This window comes from Lynx canadensis, chromosome A1 (assembly GCF_007474595.2).
Source record: "Lynx canadensis isolate LIC74 chromosome A1, mLynCan4.pri.v2, whole genome shotgun sequence".
Classification (NCBI taxonomy): Eukaryota; Metazoa; Chordata; class Mammalia; order Carnivora; family Felidae; genus Lynx; species Lynx canadensis.
Genome location: NC_044303.2, coordinates 117,549,751 through 117,566,679, shown reverse-complemented (window position 1 = coordinate 117,566,679; position 16,929 = coordinate 117,549,751). Strand labels below are relative to the sequence as shown.

The following is a 16,929-nucleotide window of genomic DNA, read 5'->3' as shown; positions in this document are numbered from 1 at the left end:
GTTAGCAAGGAAGCAGGAAATGAGTCAGCTTTGCGTGGACATTACCTGGTGGCTTCTGTGGCTTATTGCTCAAGATCTATCCTTTTGTTTGCCATCATGCTGCATGTTAGCATTTCAGGGGTCAGGGCAGTAAAGATGGGAAAGGTAAGTGGGAGCCCAAGACTACCAACAGTGAGCCCTTCCCACCCATCCTGCCTTTTCTAGCCTTGCTTTCAGGATGGTGTCATCCACTTGCAAACTCAAGAAAGCATCATTAAGCCTCCCTGAAGGCATGGTAAGGGTTTGGCCTGGGTCTCTTGGCCAGGAAGGCAGAAAGAGGTGTGGGGTGAAGGGTATGGGAGAAAGGTGACTGAGCCAGGTTCTAGGCTCCTCACTCACGGGGCTGGAGCTGGGCATCGTCAGGCTCCGAGCCCCTCGACGTGCGGCAGCGGTAGCCCTTCTTCTTGAGCACGTGGCAGATCATGAAGCCTACGAGGCCCATGAGGAAGAAGACCAGCACAAGCAGGAAGAGCATGTACAGCCCATGTTGGGGCGGTTCCAGGTCAGGCTGTGGTTCCGACATGAGGCCCTGGGGGGCGAGCGCGGGCCAGGGCGCCTCCTGGGGTTAGGGGGCTGCAGCTAGGGACTGGGGGAGGGATAGGAATTCGGTCCTCAGGATCCGAAACTGACAAGCCTCGGAGGTCCGGCCCCACCCCCCTACCCAACCAAGGAGCTGTCCGTGTCAGGGGTGCTGGTCCGGGGCCGGGGTGCCAGACGGCGGATGCGCAAGCCCTCTTCCGCGACCCTGATCCTGCTTCCCCGACGCCCAGAGCGTTCCCCTTTCCAGCTTGTCCTGCGCTTCCGTCCCTCCCAAGGACACTGCAGAGCGAGATGGGACGGAATTCTCAGGCGGTCGGCTTAAGAATCGCGCCTGAGTCAGCGTCCGCACCTCCTCCGCGCTGGCCTGAGCCAGGCCTCTGCAGCCCCCTCCCCTGCGGGTATTCCGCACAATGCCACCCCTTTGGGTTCCTCCCATCCAGGCCACCTGGCCCACTCGGTACCGGTGGTTTGGTTCTGGCTCCGGCTCCAGCTCGGGTTCCTGCTCCAGGGGCGTCCTAGTCCGGCTCAGGGCCCCCGACGCCCTCCCGGCGCTCATCCCTTGCTTCCTCCCCCTCCCCCCTTCGCCGCCTCACCGGCTCCGGGCTGCGGCTGCAGATACCGGTGCCGCGGCAGGCGGGGGGAGGGAAGGATGAAGAGGGATGCGGGCTGGTTGGGAGCGGCGGCAGGCTTCGGACAACTCCGACTGTGGGAAGGGGAAGGAGATAAGGGTGGGGGCGCTGCCGCAGCCTCCCTAGGTTCCCAAATGCCTTCGCCAGTCGCCAGCCCAGGACCAGGGGGCGGAGCGCAGGTGTGCGGGGCGGAGAGCTAGAGCCTTGCGCGCTTGTGAGCGCAAGTGTGGTGCGCGCGTGACTGCGCCGTCCCCCCTCCGCGGGGGGAGTGTGCGGCGCCGAGCCTGGGTCCGGGCGGGGAGCACAGGCAGTCAGACGAGAGTGCTCTTCACGGGTCTATCCCGCACGCCGGGCGCGGCTCCGGCCCTCAGATGCCTCAGCCGAGTGGATAGTCAGGAATCTTCCCAGTGGGCCGGGGAAAGCTGGCTTTCTCCACCCAAGAGGGACAGCGTGGCTGGTTCTCCGGAGTCTCCTAGACTGGTGACCACGGCCTGAGCCCCGTTTGGGGCAGGTGGCTGGACGAGATGGCTCAGCTTCCCGAGGATTTGGCCCCCGCCCGGAAGGAAATGACCCTAGCATCCTAGGACCGATGCTACGCGTCCTCCGCAAAGTCCAGAAGCTCACGCTCCAGAACCTAGAAGGGCTAGCCAAGCGAGGGGAGGAACTCCGCAGGGGGCGTGGTCGGGAGGCGGGACCTGGATTTCCCGGTTCCGCAGAGGCAGGCTGCGTGCTTGCGCAGCACGTACGAGTGGGGGGTGGGGCAGGCAGCCGGGCGGGCGGCAGAGGCACGGGGCCTGGTCCCGCCGGCACCATGGCCAAGACCGTGGCCTATTTCTACGACCCTGACGTGGGCAACTTCCACTACGGTGAGGGAACAAGGTGGTACGCGAGGGGTTTCGGGACGCGGAAGTTAAGAGGCGGGGGGATTACAACTCCAGCGAAGGGTACTGACGAACTCTTTTCCCACCCCCAGGGGCAGGGCACCCTATGAAGCCCCATCGCTTGGCATTGACCCATAGTCTGGTCCTGCACTACGGTCTCTATAAGAAGATGATCGTGAGTCCCAACATCGCTGTTGGGTTTTGAGGGTGGGGGCGAGCTGGGCGGCCCTAGGATAGGTGGGCTGCACTGAAAATACGGGGTGCGACCTACCCTTGGGATGGGGCGGAGGCTGGATTTCAGGAGTCAGGAACACCCACCTTGTGCGTAGTGTTGGTGGGTGGATCCACCGACTTAATGGGAGTTACTTCTTCATCTTAGATCGCTAACCTTTGACCTCAAGTGGACCAACCTCTGGCCTATGGTTAGGGTGGAGTGGGGCTGGTTTAAAGGCAGATGTTTTCCTTTTCAGCATCTTAGGGTGTGGGCAGTGCTGTGGCTTCAAGAAAGAGAGAGGGGGCTGGATCACTGTATCTGGATGTGAAGTGTTCCCACCGGTTCCCACCCCTTCTCCGCAACCTCTCTGTGCCTCTAAGGAGCTAGAGCTCCAGGGAGGACTCCGCAGGCCTGTGCGCAAATACCTATGTGTGTGTGAAAGAGAAGAGATGTCGTGGGTATTTCCTTATGAACTTAGAATACCCCCACACAGTTCTACTTAATTGCTCCCATCTCCCAGATATGCACATGGGGACAGATAATCCCCAGCTTGGATTTTATAGTTGTGATAGGCGATTATAGCAGTTAAGTTTAGCCCTCTTGGGTCACAAGGGGAATTGGACAACAGTGTGAATGAGTGTTGCCCACTGTTTGTGCTGAGGCACAGAAAAGTGAAATGGTTATAGAAAAGACTGAGGTGATGTTAGTGCATGATTCTATGAATCCTTTGAAATTGTTTGCTGGTATGTACCTGTGTGCATTTTCTGGGGAGAGAAACTTTTTGTTCTAGCCTAGTTTCTAAAGAACTGTGTGAACCCCTCAAAAGATAATAAATCTCTGGCTTAGCACCTTGGCACTTTGGTTTTTAATTAGAAGGTTGTCACAAATCCTGTATTATTTAACTCCAAAATTAAGATCTCCAAGGAGAGAAAGGATGGCATCAGAGCCAAGGGGAGGAGATGAGTATGGAAAGAATCAAAACTAGGAGGTCCAAGGAAAAGTGCAATGGATCAGGGCTCAAGGTTGAGAAGGTGGGAAAGATTGGGCTGGAAGTGGGAAGAAGGCAAGCCCACTGGTCTTTAGAAGGTTTGATCATAGTACCCCACCTGGCTAATCAGAGCCTCTCATCTTTACTGATGTTTGTTTCATATAATAGCAAGGATTGCAGCAGTGATAGGACCACTGCTGTGTGTGCTTTTGGACACTCCGCGGGGCTGGGGTCAGTGTGGGCAGTCTCAGCCCAATGAATGGGACTGACCTTGCCTCCATTCACCTTGTTTTCCATCCCGAGGTCTTCAAGCCGTACCAGGCTTCCCAGCATGACATGTGCCGCTTTCACTCTGAGGACTACATCGACTTCTTGCAGAGAGTCAGCCCCACCAATATGCAAGGCTTCACCAAGAGCCTTAATGCCTTCAACGTGGGCGATGACTGGTGAGGGGAGGCCTGGGGTTTTTAATGCCAGCCATTTCAAGGAGAATGCTTGAATGAGGTCTCCTGGCAGCAGTGGGAACATATGAAAAGGGTCCTATTTGTCAGTGACTCATCATTTACTCATTTGGTTTTTTTCAACAAATATTTATTGGTTGTTTGCCTTAGGCCAGGCCCTGTGCTAAGTCCTGTGAAGGAGAGGTACATGGCCAACTGTGAGAGTGTATACTTGGGAGAATTACCTGTCATGGGTATGGGGTTGTCAGTGGAGGCTTTCTAGGGGAAGTAACGGAGGTTAAGGAGATCTGAAGAAAGAATAGGAAGTAATTAGGTGAAAGGTGGTTGGGAGGACACAAGTTGAGGCAGGAATGTCATTGGGTATCAGGGACAATCTGTGCTGAGGGTTTGTGCAAGTGTGGTATGCCACTCATTTGAGAAACAAAAAAGGTCAACCACATTTTATGAAGGAAAGAGTAATCGGAATCAAGGCTAAAGAGATGCTTAGAACCTTTAAATGGTAAATAGCCCTATTATTAATTGAGGCTCTTACCCTTAGAGTAGACAGAAATTATCAAAGTGTTTTAAAAGTTAAGAGAGTGATTTACCCTGAGAGAGGTTTACATTGAGCTTTTCATACAAACAAGACTCAGAGTTAGGTCCTTTGGGGAAGGGAGTGGATAACAAAGATAAGCCATGATCCTTGCTTGCATTCTTGTATATATTCATGAAAATGTAATAGTCATAACAGTTACCATTGCTCAATTTATTTTTAAACTTTTTATTAGGAAAATTTCAAACATTTCGAAAGAATAGTACTGTAAACTCCCCTATATCCATCACCATCTGCAACACTTATAAACAAATGACCAATCTTACTTCATCTGCATTGCAGATCATTTTAAAGCAAACCTAACATTTTTGAAACGACATGTAAATACTTTATTGTGTATCTCCAAATGATACTCTTAAAAAAGAACTGTACATGCTTGAGTGTATGGGTGGCTCAGTCAGTTGAGCATCCAACTCTTGTTATTAGCTCAGGTCATGATCCCAGGGTCTTGGGATCAAGCCCCATGCCAGGCTCCTCACTGAGCATGGAGGCTGCTTAAGATTCTCTCTCTGCCTCAACTCCTGCTGTCTCTCCCTAACTCTAAAAATTAAAAACAAAAGAGAACAACCCCCCCCCCCATACACATTGTGATTATCACTCCTAAAATATTAGCAGTAATTCCTCAATATCATCATATATGCAGTCAGTATTCAGATTTCTCCAACTGTCTCCTAAACTTTTCTTTCTTGCAGTTGATTGTATTTGGTTGATAACATTTCTTAAGACTTTTAATCTGTAGTGTTTCCTTCTCTACTTTGAATTTATTTCTTGAGGAAACCAGGCTGTTGATCTGTAGTTTCCTACAACAGCTACTGTTTATTGAGTGCTTACTCTGCTATGCTCAGGTTTGCTGGTACATCCACTTAATTCTCACGTCAACAGTGAGATGTTGTAGTCCTTTTAAGTTAGGCATAAGGATACCAAAATTTGAGGAGATTTACGTAACTAGCCCGAGTCACAAAACTGGTCAGTGAAAGTGGCAGGATTCAGATCCAAAGCCCGGGTTTTCAAACACTTCAGTGTTCCCCAAAAGGTGTTGCCAGTGGAAGCACTCTGGGCTGGAAGATGGAAACCAAGTCCTTAGGCTGGCATTGACCACCTTCCCAGGCTTACCCTCATGTCCCTGCTTGCATTGGATTCCTTTCTGGAATGCCCTTTGCTCCTCTTTCAACCTCTCCAAGGCCTTCCTGGTCTTCACACCACCATGAAGTTTCATACCATGAAGACTTTCTTGACCACACGAGGCACAAAGTTCTGTCCTGTACACACTGCCCTCGTCTTTTGGTGTTTCATCGCATGCTGTCTTGGGAGCTTCCTTGGTATTTTTTATTGCTGCTGCTGTTGGTTCTGAGCTAACTTTACAGGTGTCAGAATGCAGTCACCCTCAGGCCACAGCTGGGGCTCTGTAACTGCTCTCTGTGCAGTTAGGGAATAGTACCTACCACTGGGCCCTTTGCACTGCCTCGGTTGTGCTGTCAAACTTAAGCTACACTCACACCTATGTGTGTATTTCACTTTTTTTTTTTTTTTTTTTTTTAACGTTTTATTTATTTTTGAGACAGAGAGAGACAGAGCATGAACGGGGGAGGGGCAGAGAGAGAGAGGGAGACACAGAATCGGAAGCAGGCTCCAGGCTCTGAGCCATCAGCCCAGAGCCCGACGCGGGGCTCGAACTCGCGGACCGCGAGATCGTGACCTGGCTGAAGTCGGACGCTTAACCGACTGCGCCACCCAGGCGCCCCCCTATGTGTGTATTTCAGATGAGAATCAGGGATTTTCCCTTTTAATTAATTGGGAATTAATTAATTAATTTTGATGGTTTTCAAATTAATGTACTATAAAAAACCCAATTATACTGCAAGGCTTTTAATGGGAAAAAAAAAAAAAAAACAGTCCCAGATCTATCCCTCCCACCCATAAAATCCCTCTCCCCAGTGGCAGCCACTTTCAGGTCCTTAGCTATTTCTTCTGATATTTACCTTTGGATTTCAAAGCACTGATATTAATCTACTACTGTTCCTAATAATCTCTAATACTTAAGTAATGCCCTCTTTGTGTCAGGTACTATCCTAAATGCTTCACAGGCATTAGCTCATTTAATCTCATCAATCTCTGTGAACCAGGGTCTGCTATTGTCTCCTTTTTACAGATGAGGACACTTAGGCACAGAAACTTTATTTATTTAAATTTAATTAATAATTAATTAGTTTAGAGAGGAAAGAGCCAGAGCCTACATGCGTGGGGGAGGGACAGAGATTGAGGGAGATAGAGAGTGTGAGATCATGAACCTGAACTGAAATCAAATCAAGAGTTGGGTACTTAATGGACTGAGCCACCCAGGCGCCTCAGGCCCAGAAACTTTAAATAGCTTGTCCAATGTGATCATTACCAAGTGTTGAAGAGTCAAAGCTTGAACCTAGGTAATCTGGCTCCAGAATTTGTCTCTTAAATCGTGCTACCATATTATACTGCCTGTTGTAATGTGCTTGTATTGCTATTTTTTCACTTTACAACTTAAAGTGTTTTCTGTTAAGCCCTTAGTATGGGAAATGAGCATTTAGTCTCCTCATACCATCACCCTAGCTTCCCCTTCCCTTCCACCTTCACAATATATCACTATTTTTATTAAATAAGTATTCTATGTTTACATCGTTATAACTTTGAAAAATTCACTTACTAGAGAGCCAGATAGTATAGTATGATTTAATTTTTCTATTTGTACACCTTTTTGTTTTTCCAGGAGTCGATAATCACATTGTTTTTTCATTTGCTTAGTTTTCTAGGTATCAATTGTTAATTCTTCCCAGAACCTTTGAGAAATTATAAAACTCCCTACACCTCTCTTTTTTGTAGTCAAATGTATCAGCTGAACGATTATTTTTTGAGAACTAAAACTAGGGAGGGGTCTTTTAATCCTTTCCTTTTTTATAAGTCAAGTTTATGAAGGTAAATTTGCATACAGTAAAATTAACACTTTTTAAAAATTTTTTATTTATTTATTTTGGGTAGAGTAGGGGAGGGGCAGATAGAGAGAATCCCAGGCAGTCTCTGTGCTGTCAGCATAGAACCTGATGTGGGGCTTGGTCTCCCGAATTGTGAGATCATGACCTGAGCAGAAATCAAGAGGCAGATGCTTAACTGACTGAGCCACCCATGTGCCCCTAAAACTCACCCTTTTTAGGCTTGTAATTCTGAGAGTTTTAACAGTGTGTATCAAGGTATAGATTATTTCTATTATTCCACAAAGGGCTCTTACACTCTTACAGTCAGTCTCTTCTTTCCAGCTTAGCTCCAGGTAACTACTGATCTGAGGTCTGTCCCTATATTTTGCCTTTTCCAGAGTGTTATATAAATGGAGCCATATAATATATAATGTTTTGTATCTGGTTTTAAGCCTCTCCTTTTTATAAAAAAAAGAAGGTAATAATTATAATTAACATCAACTTCTGGAGTACTAGGTACCACACGCTTTGTTAAAGACTTTCTATAGTTTATCCTTATTACTTTCTGTGGGTTATCCTTATCCTTAAACTGTATATGGGAATACAGTTTTTTCTTAAAAATGTGTGATTCTAGGGGCGCCTGGGTGGCGCAGTCGGTTAAGCGTCTGACTTCAGCCAGGTCACGATCTCGCAGTCCGTGAGTTCGAGCCCCGCGTCAGGCTCTGGGCTGATGGCTCGGAGCCTGGAGCCTGTTTCCGATTCTGTGTCCCCCTCTCTCTCTGTCCCTCCCCTGTTCATGCTCTGTCTCTCTCTGTCCCAAAAATAAATAAAAAAACGTTGAAAAAAAAATTAAAAAAAAAATGTGTGATTCTAAAGAATATTATTGAACATTGTGTTAAAATCTGATATGCATAAAAGAATCTTTTAAGAATAACAAAGTTTATGTTCTCTCTTAATTTATTTCCTTTTTGGTGTGTTGCTTAAGTACCTAGAAGCTGCCTACTTTTCTCCCCAGCCAGGATGCAAACTCCCTGACAGAGTTAAATGTTTTTTTACTTCCATCCAGTGACTTGCACAGGGCTTGGTACATGGTTTGGTCCAAAATATTCGTTGAATAAATTTGCACATAACCTGGGTGCATAGGGTGTGGGGAGAAGGTTATTAAAGAATGGAGGTTGGAGGGGTTTGGAGTTAGGGGAGAGGTGTAGGAAGGACCTGGTTGGAAATAAAGAGCTCTGACTCGCTTCTCTTCCCTGCAGCCCAGTGTTTCCCGGGCTCTTTGAGTTCTGTTCGCGTTACACAGGCGCATCTCTGCAAGGAGCAACCCAGCTGAACAACAAGGTGACCATGGCCCTGAGTCCTGTTCTCCCTTTCCTATGGGTCCTTTCACTCAAGGCCTTAACCCTGAGCCTGAGCTTCCAGCTTTGGGGATGGACAAGGAGGACTGTGAGTTGGGTGTTTGTCTTTCAGATCTGTGATATTGCCATTAACTGGGCTGGTGGTCTGCACCATGCCAAGAAATTTGAGGTGAGTGAGGAGATGATGGGGGAGACAATGACTGCCCTAAGTAGGTGGTCAGGATGACAGTAGGGGGCAGCTGGGTAGAGGAGTCGTTCCTCTCTTTGTAAGACCACTGTCTCACTATAGGCCTCTGGCTTCTGCTATGTCAATGACATTGTGATTGGCATCCTGGAGCTGCTCAAGTAAGTAGCCTGGGAGGAGTTGGAGGGACTTGTGAGACCTGTGGGTGAGGAGGTCTCTCAGATGGCACTGGCCCTGACCCCGGCCTCCACCCCCATAGTAGCTTCTCCACAGTTCATAATGCTTTGCTCAGACTACGTCCTCTGTGTGTTGCTGGAAACTCCCTGCTGCCTGCTCACATTTCAGTCTTCTCTGCACATCCCTCTCCTGTCCCTGCCTCCAGGCTGGAGCCCCAGGGTTGCCCTTAGGGATGGCATTAGGTTTCAGCGGATTTGGGCTGAAGCAGACTCTTCGTAATTCCAGACCTTGTTTTGGGAGGAGTGGGTTGGATGGTTTTCTTGCTGGAGTTCCATTCTACCTCAGACCCTGGCTTGGCCGTCATCCCAGGTACCACCCTCGGGTGCTCTACATTGATATTGACATCCACCACGGTGATGGAGTTCAGGAAGCCTTCTACCTCACTGACCGGGTCATGACAGTCTCCTTCCACAAATATGGAAACTACTTCTTTCCTGGCACAGGTATGGGAATAGGGATGACCGTCCCCTTTGCTCCTTCAGCTCTTCACTGTGATGGCCTCCTGCTCAACCTTCAGGTCTCGGCTCAGGTGGCCTCTCCTCAGAGAAGTCTCTCCTGACCACCACAGTTAAAAGTAATCCCTCCTTCCCAATTACTCTGTCACATCCTCGTGCTTGCTTCTCTTAGAGCACTCGCTGCTATTTGTATTTATTGCGGTGTTTTGTTTTGTTTACTGTGTCCCTCCTCATCATGCCCACCTGCCAAGAATATAAGCTTGGTGGGATTTCATTCATTTCTTAGTTCTTTTTACTACTAGATCCCCTGTGCCTAGTACACAGGTTGGCTCATAGTAGGCCCACAAATATTATTTGTTGAATAAATGCAAGCCACGAGAGGTGGGGTGGCTCTAGGGAGTATGTGGTGGAGGGACATAGATGTAGTGAGAGGCCCTCAGGGTACGGGTTGGGGTTGAAGCAGCTGGGTTGTGAGTGCCCTCTGTGGATGGCTCCCACCCCATACTCCCCACTTCCCTATAGGTGACATGTATGAAGTTGGAGCAGAGAGTGGCCGCTACTACTGTCTAAATGTGCCCTTGCGGGATGGCATTGATGACCAGAGTAAGTATTGAAGTCTTTTCCCTGCACGTTAGACCTCTTCTTTCTCTCCTTGAATTAACCTCTTCTGCCTGGTATTGTCTGCTATTGGGCCAGGTGTCCTTAAGGATGAATGGCCTTCAGAGGGACCATGAACCCCCCGGAAATTGTATGCAACATGTTATGTGTAGGTGCATTTTTTTGGGAAAAGGGTCATTAGCTTTCATCAGTCACTCAAAGGTGTCTGGGACCCCATTCAGAAGTTTAGAACCAGTGATTTGGTTCTTTGGGTTGCCCCTTTTCCTGGGCTACATGCTCTCTCAACCCCCTTTTTCCTTTTGTTCCCTGTCTCCCCATCCCCTTGGGGTGCCAGGTGCCCATCTTTGGCCCTCTCCCAGGTTACAAGCACCTTTTCCAGCCGGTTATCAACCAGGTAGTGGACTTCTACCAACCCACGTGCATTGTGCTCCAGGTAATACTGTCAGTGCCTCCTCAAGAGGGCTTTGCCTGGGCTTAGGGGAAGAAAGCAGGGAGGAGGAGAGCCCCAGTGTTGGTCAGGGAAAGGAAGTGAAGGACATCTGGGACGTTCTGATCGGTTATCTCACTGCAGCTGCCTGGGGTTTTGCTTTTTGCAGTGTGGAGCTGACTCTCTGGGCTGTGATCGTCTAGGCTGCTTCAACCTCAGCATTCGAGGGCATGGGTGAGATTTGCCTTCCTTCCCTGCCCCCAGGTTTTCAAGTGGCTTTGGGCCTTGATACACAAAGTGGGGGTAGGTGGCAAATGGGCCGTAGGAAGAATAGGGAGAGTCACTCCTATGCAGTGAGAAAGGCCCATGCAGAGGCACTGAGACAGGGAAGAGCTGGTGTAGCAGAGGAGATGAAGTCACAACAGTGAGGCAAGAACACAGGGAGCAAGCTGGAGGTGGTTTGGCTTGAGGCCTGCGAAGGCAGCCGTGGCAAGGTTGTACAGAGCCCTTACCTCATGGTAAGGAGTCTGGATTATATTTCAGATATGATGGGAAACTGCTGGAAGATTTTAAACAGGGAAGTGACATGATCCAACTCAGGTTTGAAAGTGACTGCTCTGGGGCGCCTGGTGGCTCAGTCGGTTAAGTGTCCGACTTCGGCTCAGGTCATGATCTCACGGTTCGTGAGTTCGAGCCCTCTGTCAGGCTCTGTGCTGACAGCTCAGAGCCTGGAGTCTGCTTTGGATTCTGTGTCTCCCTCTCTCTCTGCCCCTCCCCAACTAGCACTCTGTCTCTGTCTCTCTCAAAAATAAATAAACATAGAAAAAATTAAAAAAATAAAAAGAGGGGCGCCTGGGTGGCGCAGTCGGTTAAGCGTCCGACTTCAGCCAGGTCACGATCTCGCGGTCCGTGAGTTCGAGCCCCGCGTCGGGCTCTGGGCTGATGGCTCAGAGCCTGGAGCCTGTTTCCGATGCTGTGTCTCCCTCTCTCTCTCTGCCCCTCCCCCGTTCATGCTCTGTCTCTCTCTGTCCCAAAAAATAAAATAAACGTTGAAAAAAAAAAAAATTTAAAAAAATAAAAAGAGAAAGCGACGGCTCTGACTGCTGAATGCAGGAAGGATTGGGGTGGGGGTTGGGGACAGGAGTGGAGGTGGGAAGACCAGCTAGGAAGCCATTGGTGTCGTCCAGGCAGCAGATGCAGTGCCTGGGTTTAGGTGGAGAAGGTGACCAATGAGACGTACATGATTGGAGTTCTATTTTGGAGGCTAGAACTGACAGCACTTATTGGTGCATTAATGAGAATAGTTGATTAACAGGTAGGGTGTCAGGGTGGGTGTTGAGCAGGATGGAGGTGGGAGTGCACTTTGTTTTTTAAATTTTTATTGAGATACAATATGTATGCAATACATTACACATATCTCAAGAGTATAAATCAATGAATTTCATTACCTAGATCAAGATATGGAACCTTTTCAGGGCGCTGGGGTGGCTCAGTCAGTTAAGTGTCCTGCTTCGGCTTAGGTCATGATCTCACAGTCCGTGAGTTTGAGCCCTGCGTTGGGCTCTGTGCTGACGGCTCAGAGCCTGCAGCCTGCTTTGGATTCTGTGTCTTCCTCTCTCTCTGCCCCTCCGCCAGTCATGCTCTGTCTCTCTCTGTCTCTCAAAAATGAATAAATGTTAAAAAAAAAATTAAAGAAAAAAGATATGGAACATTTTCTAGTTTCCTTGTGCTCCTTCCAGGCAGTAGCTAGAGATGTACACTTTGAGTTTTTGAGAACTTCCTCCAGCTATTCCCCTGGTTCCTTTTAACAGGGAATGCGTCGAATATGTCAAGAGCTTCAATATCCCTCTTCTGGTGCTAGGTGGTGGTGGCTATACTGTCCGAAATGTTGCCCGCTGCTGGTGAGCATGCTCCCTGATTTTCTTCCTCCCCCTTGTCCACTGTGAGTTGGGGGCTCCCTGAGAGATGGCCAGGTGGGCCCTTCAGCCCACTTGCTCAGCTGAGCCCACTCTGCTGTTTGGTTTCAGGACATATGAAACATCGCTGCTGGTAGAAGAGGCCATTAGTGAGGAGCTTCCCTATAGTGGTAAGAACCACCCCATGATACCCCATAGCAGGAAGCCATTCTCAGAAGACCCCTGAATAGCCTGGTTTGAAGGCAGATCAGAATTTTTTTCTTATTATTATTACAGGTTGGAAATTTGACACTCTAGGAGCTCTGCAGACTGAACTCCTAAGCAGGGAAAAGATTGGACAGCTCTTTTGCAGGGGGTTTGGATGGGAAGGAGATAGGTTGGGAAGTCTCAGGACCTGCCTGTCTCTGTCTAAGCCATGCCTTCTCTCCTGATCTCCCTTTCCCTGCTTAGAATACTTCGAGTACTTTGCCCCGGACTTCACACTCCATCCAGATGTCAGCACCCGCATCGAGAATCAGAACTCACGCCAGGTCAGCAGCTTGGAGAAACTGAACACAAGGGTTGGGGGAGCCTAGGAGAGGTCCAGGATGAAATCAGAGAAACCAGAGAAGAGAGGAAAGTTCTTAGTTGTCACTATAACTCTTATCAGCTAGGAGACAGCCTGGGTTCAAGTAGAGGCAATTGGGGTCGGGAGGAGGGACATTTATCAGGTGGGTACTTGAACTAGGATTCAGAAAGGGATTAGAACTAGGATGGTATGGGTGAAAGGTAGCTAGAAGTGTGGGTGCTCTGGGAATCACTCACTCTCTATTCTAAATCTCAAATCAGTACCTGGACCAGATCCGCCAGACAATCTTTGAAAACTTGAAGATGCTGAACCATGCACCTAGCGTCCAGATTCATGATGTGCCTGCAGACCTTCTGACCTATGACAGGACTGACGAGGCTGATGCAGAGGAGAGGGGTCCTGAAGAGAACTATAGCAGGTCTGGGGCAGTGATTTGACAGCCGGGGCTTCCAACAGGCATATGGGGGAAATTAAGAGGGGAAAAAGTAAATTGGAAGGCATTAGCTTGATTGCTTCTGGCTTAGCTCCTTTAGTACTTACTTTTTGGTCTGTTGCAATTCCACACTCTTGGTGTGTGTGTATGTGTGTGGGTATGCCACAAATAAGTAATTTATTGTCAAAATTTTAAACAACACCAAAATATGTTAAGCTTGCATTCACACAGTCCCAGACCAGTTTGACAAGTAACCACTGTTAATAGTTTGATTTCTACTTTTTCAGATAGATCTTTTTCAATAGATTATAAGTATACTACTCAACATACATGTATGAACACAAACACCTACACACTCATTCTCAGAGTTTGTGCATCTTTGGTTTTAAATGTAAGTTGGATTATTCCATACAAGTTGCTCTACAATTTACACCTTTTTTTTTAACAAAACAGCATATCTTTCCATGTGATTATGTATCGATCTGCTTCATTATTTTATTAGCTATATAATATTGCACTGTGTGGGTGTAGCATAATCTAAGTACCACTGATGGCATTTACATTATTTCCCTTTTTTTTTTTTTTACCATCACAAAGAATATGGTGATGCACCCCCTTATACAAATATACGTCTTTGTATGCTTGTTTCAGTAGGCTGTGTGCACTAAAACTTTTTATATTTGTTGCCAAATTGCCCTCCAAAAAAATCTATAACAGTTTATAATATTCCCAGCATTTTACATGCTTCTTCCAGGTTCAGAACTCTACAGGTCATTGCTTATATACTCTCTAAGACCCTTTGATATCTTTCCTCTGTTCATTTTTTTCAGGTGTGATAATTATATTAGGTCTTTTTTTAAGTCTTTATCTTTCTGAGATACATATTAAAATATTTACATGTGCATTGAGTTAGGGAAAAAAAGAGATTAGAGCTTTTAAAAAATTTTTTAAATCCCAGAATAGGTTTTTCTGAAAAATGAAGGGAAAAGACAGCAGAAACAAGAAGTGTAGAAACAGATGCACTTAATGGAGAACAGATATCCTTACTTGACTGAGGGATAACCACAGCTGGTTACCTGCACCTCCCACACAGTGTTAGAGGTTCGAGCTGGCTCTGAGTGTGATGACCTTCTCAGTCCCTTCCAGAATCTGCTTCTCTTAGAGGTCAGCTTTCAGATTTCTCCTTTAGATCTGGGCTTTACTGCTTGGACCTTTGGAACCACTCTACTCCTCCTCCATGAACACCCTCTTCTTCCCACTCCTGGTTGAGGAGGTATCAGAACCTCTGGCCTAAGGATTCCTTTTGAATGCATCGCCTCCTTGTCAACTTCTCCAGGTCTCTGAAGCTTGACTTCTAGAATTGATTTTCTTAGAAATGTGCTTTGAAGTTTCTCCTTTTGGCAAAGTTTGGCTTTTTCATCTCTGGTTCTAGGCTGGTGTCTGGGCCTAGTCTCTGTATAATACTTCCCCCTCTCAACAGCCAGCAGAAGCCTCAGGCCTCTTCCTGCCCTAAGCCCTACCTCACTGTGAGACCACTCACCGAGTTCCTGTTCTTTGATGCCTATAGTTCCAGCTTGCATAGCACTTGCAGAATTGTAATAGGAGTGACTACTTTTTGTGGATTTGCTAAGCATCAGACTCAATCCTAAGTGCTTTATATTAAAACATATGTATCTTCATGTCATCGTTCTACTGTCATCAGACAACCCTAAAAGATTATCCTCAAATTACCTGAGGAGGAATCTGAGGCTCAGAGAGGTTAAGTAATTTGCCAAAGGTCCTACAGCTAGTTAAATATCAGGACTGAGAGTCAAGCCTGAGTCTCTGACCCCACATCTTTAACTCTTATGCACTCAGAGGTAACTGAGACATTGTTTACCAGGCAGATAGGGCTTTCCCTGACTTTGTTCTCCAGCTTCTCTTTGACGACTTTCTCCCTTCTTGCTCAGTTATCAGTGTGGGCAAGGTAATTCAGTTTTCAGTTACTCATATTCTCTCAGAGAGTAGTTTTCCAAAAAGAAAGAAACAGGTATTGAGTACTTACTGGGCACTGAGTTGCTTTCGCATCCCTTTCATCACTCTCCTTTCCATTGCTCTTAGAACAACGCCCCATTCTTTGACCAGGGCTTTAGAAAGCCCTGTGTGCTGGTGTTTGCCTATGTCCATGGTCTTGTCTGTAACTACTCTCCTCCCTGCACACTGCTCCCAACTATCCTGGCCTCCGTGCTCCTACTGGAATACATCAGTCACCCTCCACCTGATAACACTGTACTTGGTTTTCTTGCAGCTTAAAATGGGCTTCCACAGATATTTGTCTGGCTAGCTCCTTCTCGGATTTGAAGTCTTACCTTAGAACAGCTGTCTGTAATAATTCTTCCTGAAGTTTACCCTTTTTCCCCCCTTCACTCTCATTCAGATCCCTTTATTTCTTTTTTTTTTTTTTTCAGAGCACTTTCCACCATGGTAAATTATCATCTTTATTTACTTACTTTGTTAGTTACTGTCAGTCTTGTTTATTTGGTAAGTGTTTTGAGGATAGGCAGAAATTTTACTGAACTTATTGTCTACTGTATCGCTGTGGCTTATGATGGTGGCTGGCATAGAGTAGTCCCTCAGTAAATGTTTATTGACTACAAGAATGGATGGAGTGGATCGCTACCAGTCTCTGCCAACAGGAGAGGAGTAGTTCCTTGACAAAAGGGGCCTAAGACGTTGCTCCAGAGAGGGTGCCTGTGTGGGGGAAGATGAGAATTTGGGGAATAGGACCCTGACCTCTCTCCCTTGCTTTGCAGGCCAGAGGCACCCAATGAGTTCTATGATGGAGACCATGACAATGACAAGGAAAGCGACGTGGAGATTTAAGAGCAGCTGGGCTTGCTCTATCCCAAGGAATTCCTTTTTACCTCTTGTTTGGGCAGGAGGGAAAAGATGTGGCGCCCACAGCCCTGGACGGTCACTTTCAGGGCTTTACCAGTGCTGGAGGAGGGTTTGGAGAACACACCTGGTTTTTGAACCAACTATCCCCTTTACTGTATTTCCCAAGGCCTGACAATGGTACTTATTAGGGATTGGATGGGGACAAGGATAACTTCCCCTAGGACATCTTGGGCAATGGGCCCTAGATGCTGTTCCCAGCTACTTTGGCCCCCTTATTCCTTTCCTGCTTCGCTCCAACCCAGAGACTTACAGGGATGAAGATGTTAGACGGGAGTAAAGTTGCCTCTGACTTTCTCCTTTCTTGGTTTCCCCTACAGCAAGCCTTGTTTTCAGTGCAGGTGAAGAGTGAGGGATTTTAGGGGTTTCTGGCTCTCTAACATCTTAACCCCAGATGATGGGAAATATGGTTTTGAGTCCGGGGAGGATGTAAAAATGTCTCTTTCTAACTTTTGGCTTTATGTCCATTTTACCACTGTTTTTATCCAATAAACCAAGTTGGTATTTTTTGTA

At 47.3% G+C, this 16,929-nt stretch overlaps 2 protein-coding genes across 4 annotated transcripts in view; one reads left to right on the top strand and one right to left on the bottom strand.

Annotated features, from left to right (window-relative positions):
* Positions 1-1,800, bottom strand: part of RELL2 (RELT like 2) — a 4,142-nt gene extending 2,342 nt beyond the window's left edge. The window contains exons 1-2 of one of the 2 annotated variants that reach the window (XM_030320380.1): positions 1,041-1,800; positions 379-625 (exon numbers count right to left, since the gene is read on the bottom strand). In XM_030320380.1, coding sequence (XP_030176240.1) covers positions 379-562 — 184 coding nt within the window. In that variant the 5' untranslated portion in view covers positions 563-625; positions 1,041-1,800. Of the gene's footprint in view, positions 1-378; positions 859-1,040 lie in introns of both variants that reach the window. The other variant, XM_030320379.1, reaches the window with a different exon arrangement.
* HDAC3 (histone deacetylase 3) lies at positions 454-16,929 on the top strand. Of its 2 annotated transcripts, none has more exons than XM_030320378.1 (15): positions 454-541; positions 2,182-2,264; positions 3,595-3,737; positions 8,546-8,627; positions 8,757-8,813; positions 8,934-8,989; positions 9,375-9,508; positions 10,043-10,123; positions 10,498-10,571; positions 10,735-10,799; positions 12,377-12,466; positions 12,593-12,651; positions 12,932-13,011; positions 13,310-13,467; positions 16,275-16,929. In XM_030320378.1, exons 2-15 carry the CDS (start codon positions 2,196-2,198, stop codon positions 16,342-16,344), a joined length of 1,218 nt encoding a protein of 405 aa, XP_030176238.1. In that variant the 5' UTR covers positions 454-541; positions 2,182-2,195; the 3' UTR covers positions 16,345-16,929. The 2 variants fall into 2 exon arrangements, with proteins under 2 accessions (XP_030176238.1, XP_030176237.1); XM_030320377.1 differs by lacking the exon at positions 454-541 and adding an exon at positions 1,960-2,074.

What these genes read in the sequence shown, in the direction of transcription:
- HDAC3 (XM_030320377.1), top strand. Translation starts at nt 2,020, where the DNA reads ATGGCCAAGACCGTGGCCTATTTCTACGACCCTGACGTGGGCAACTTC. An exon ending in CGTGGGCAACTTCCACTACG is followed by an intron (nt 2,075 to 2,181) that starts GTGAGGGAACAA and finishes TCCCACCCCCAG; the next exon opens with GGGCAGGGCACCCTATGAAG. An exon ending in CCTGAAGAGAACTATAGCAG is followed by an intron (nt 13,468 to 16,274) that starts GTCTGGGGCAGT and finishes CTTGCTTTGCAG; the next exon opens with GCCAGAGGCACCCAATGAGT.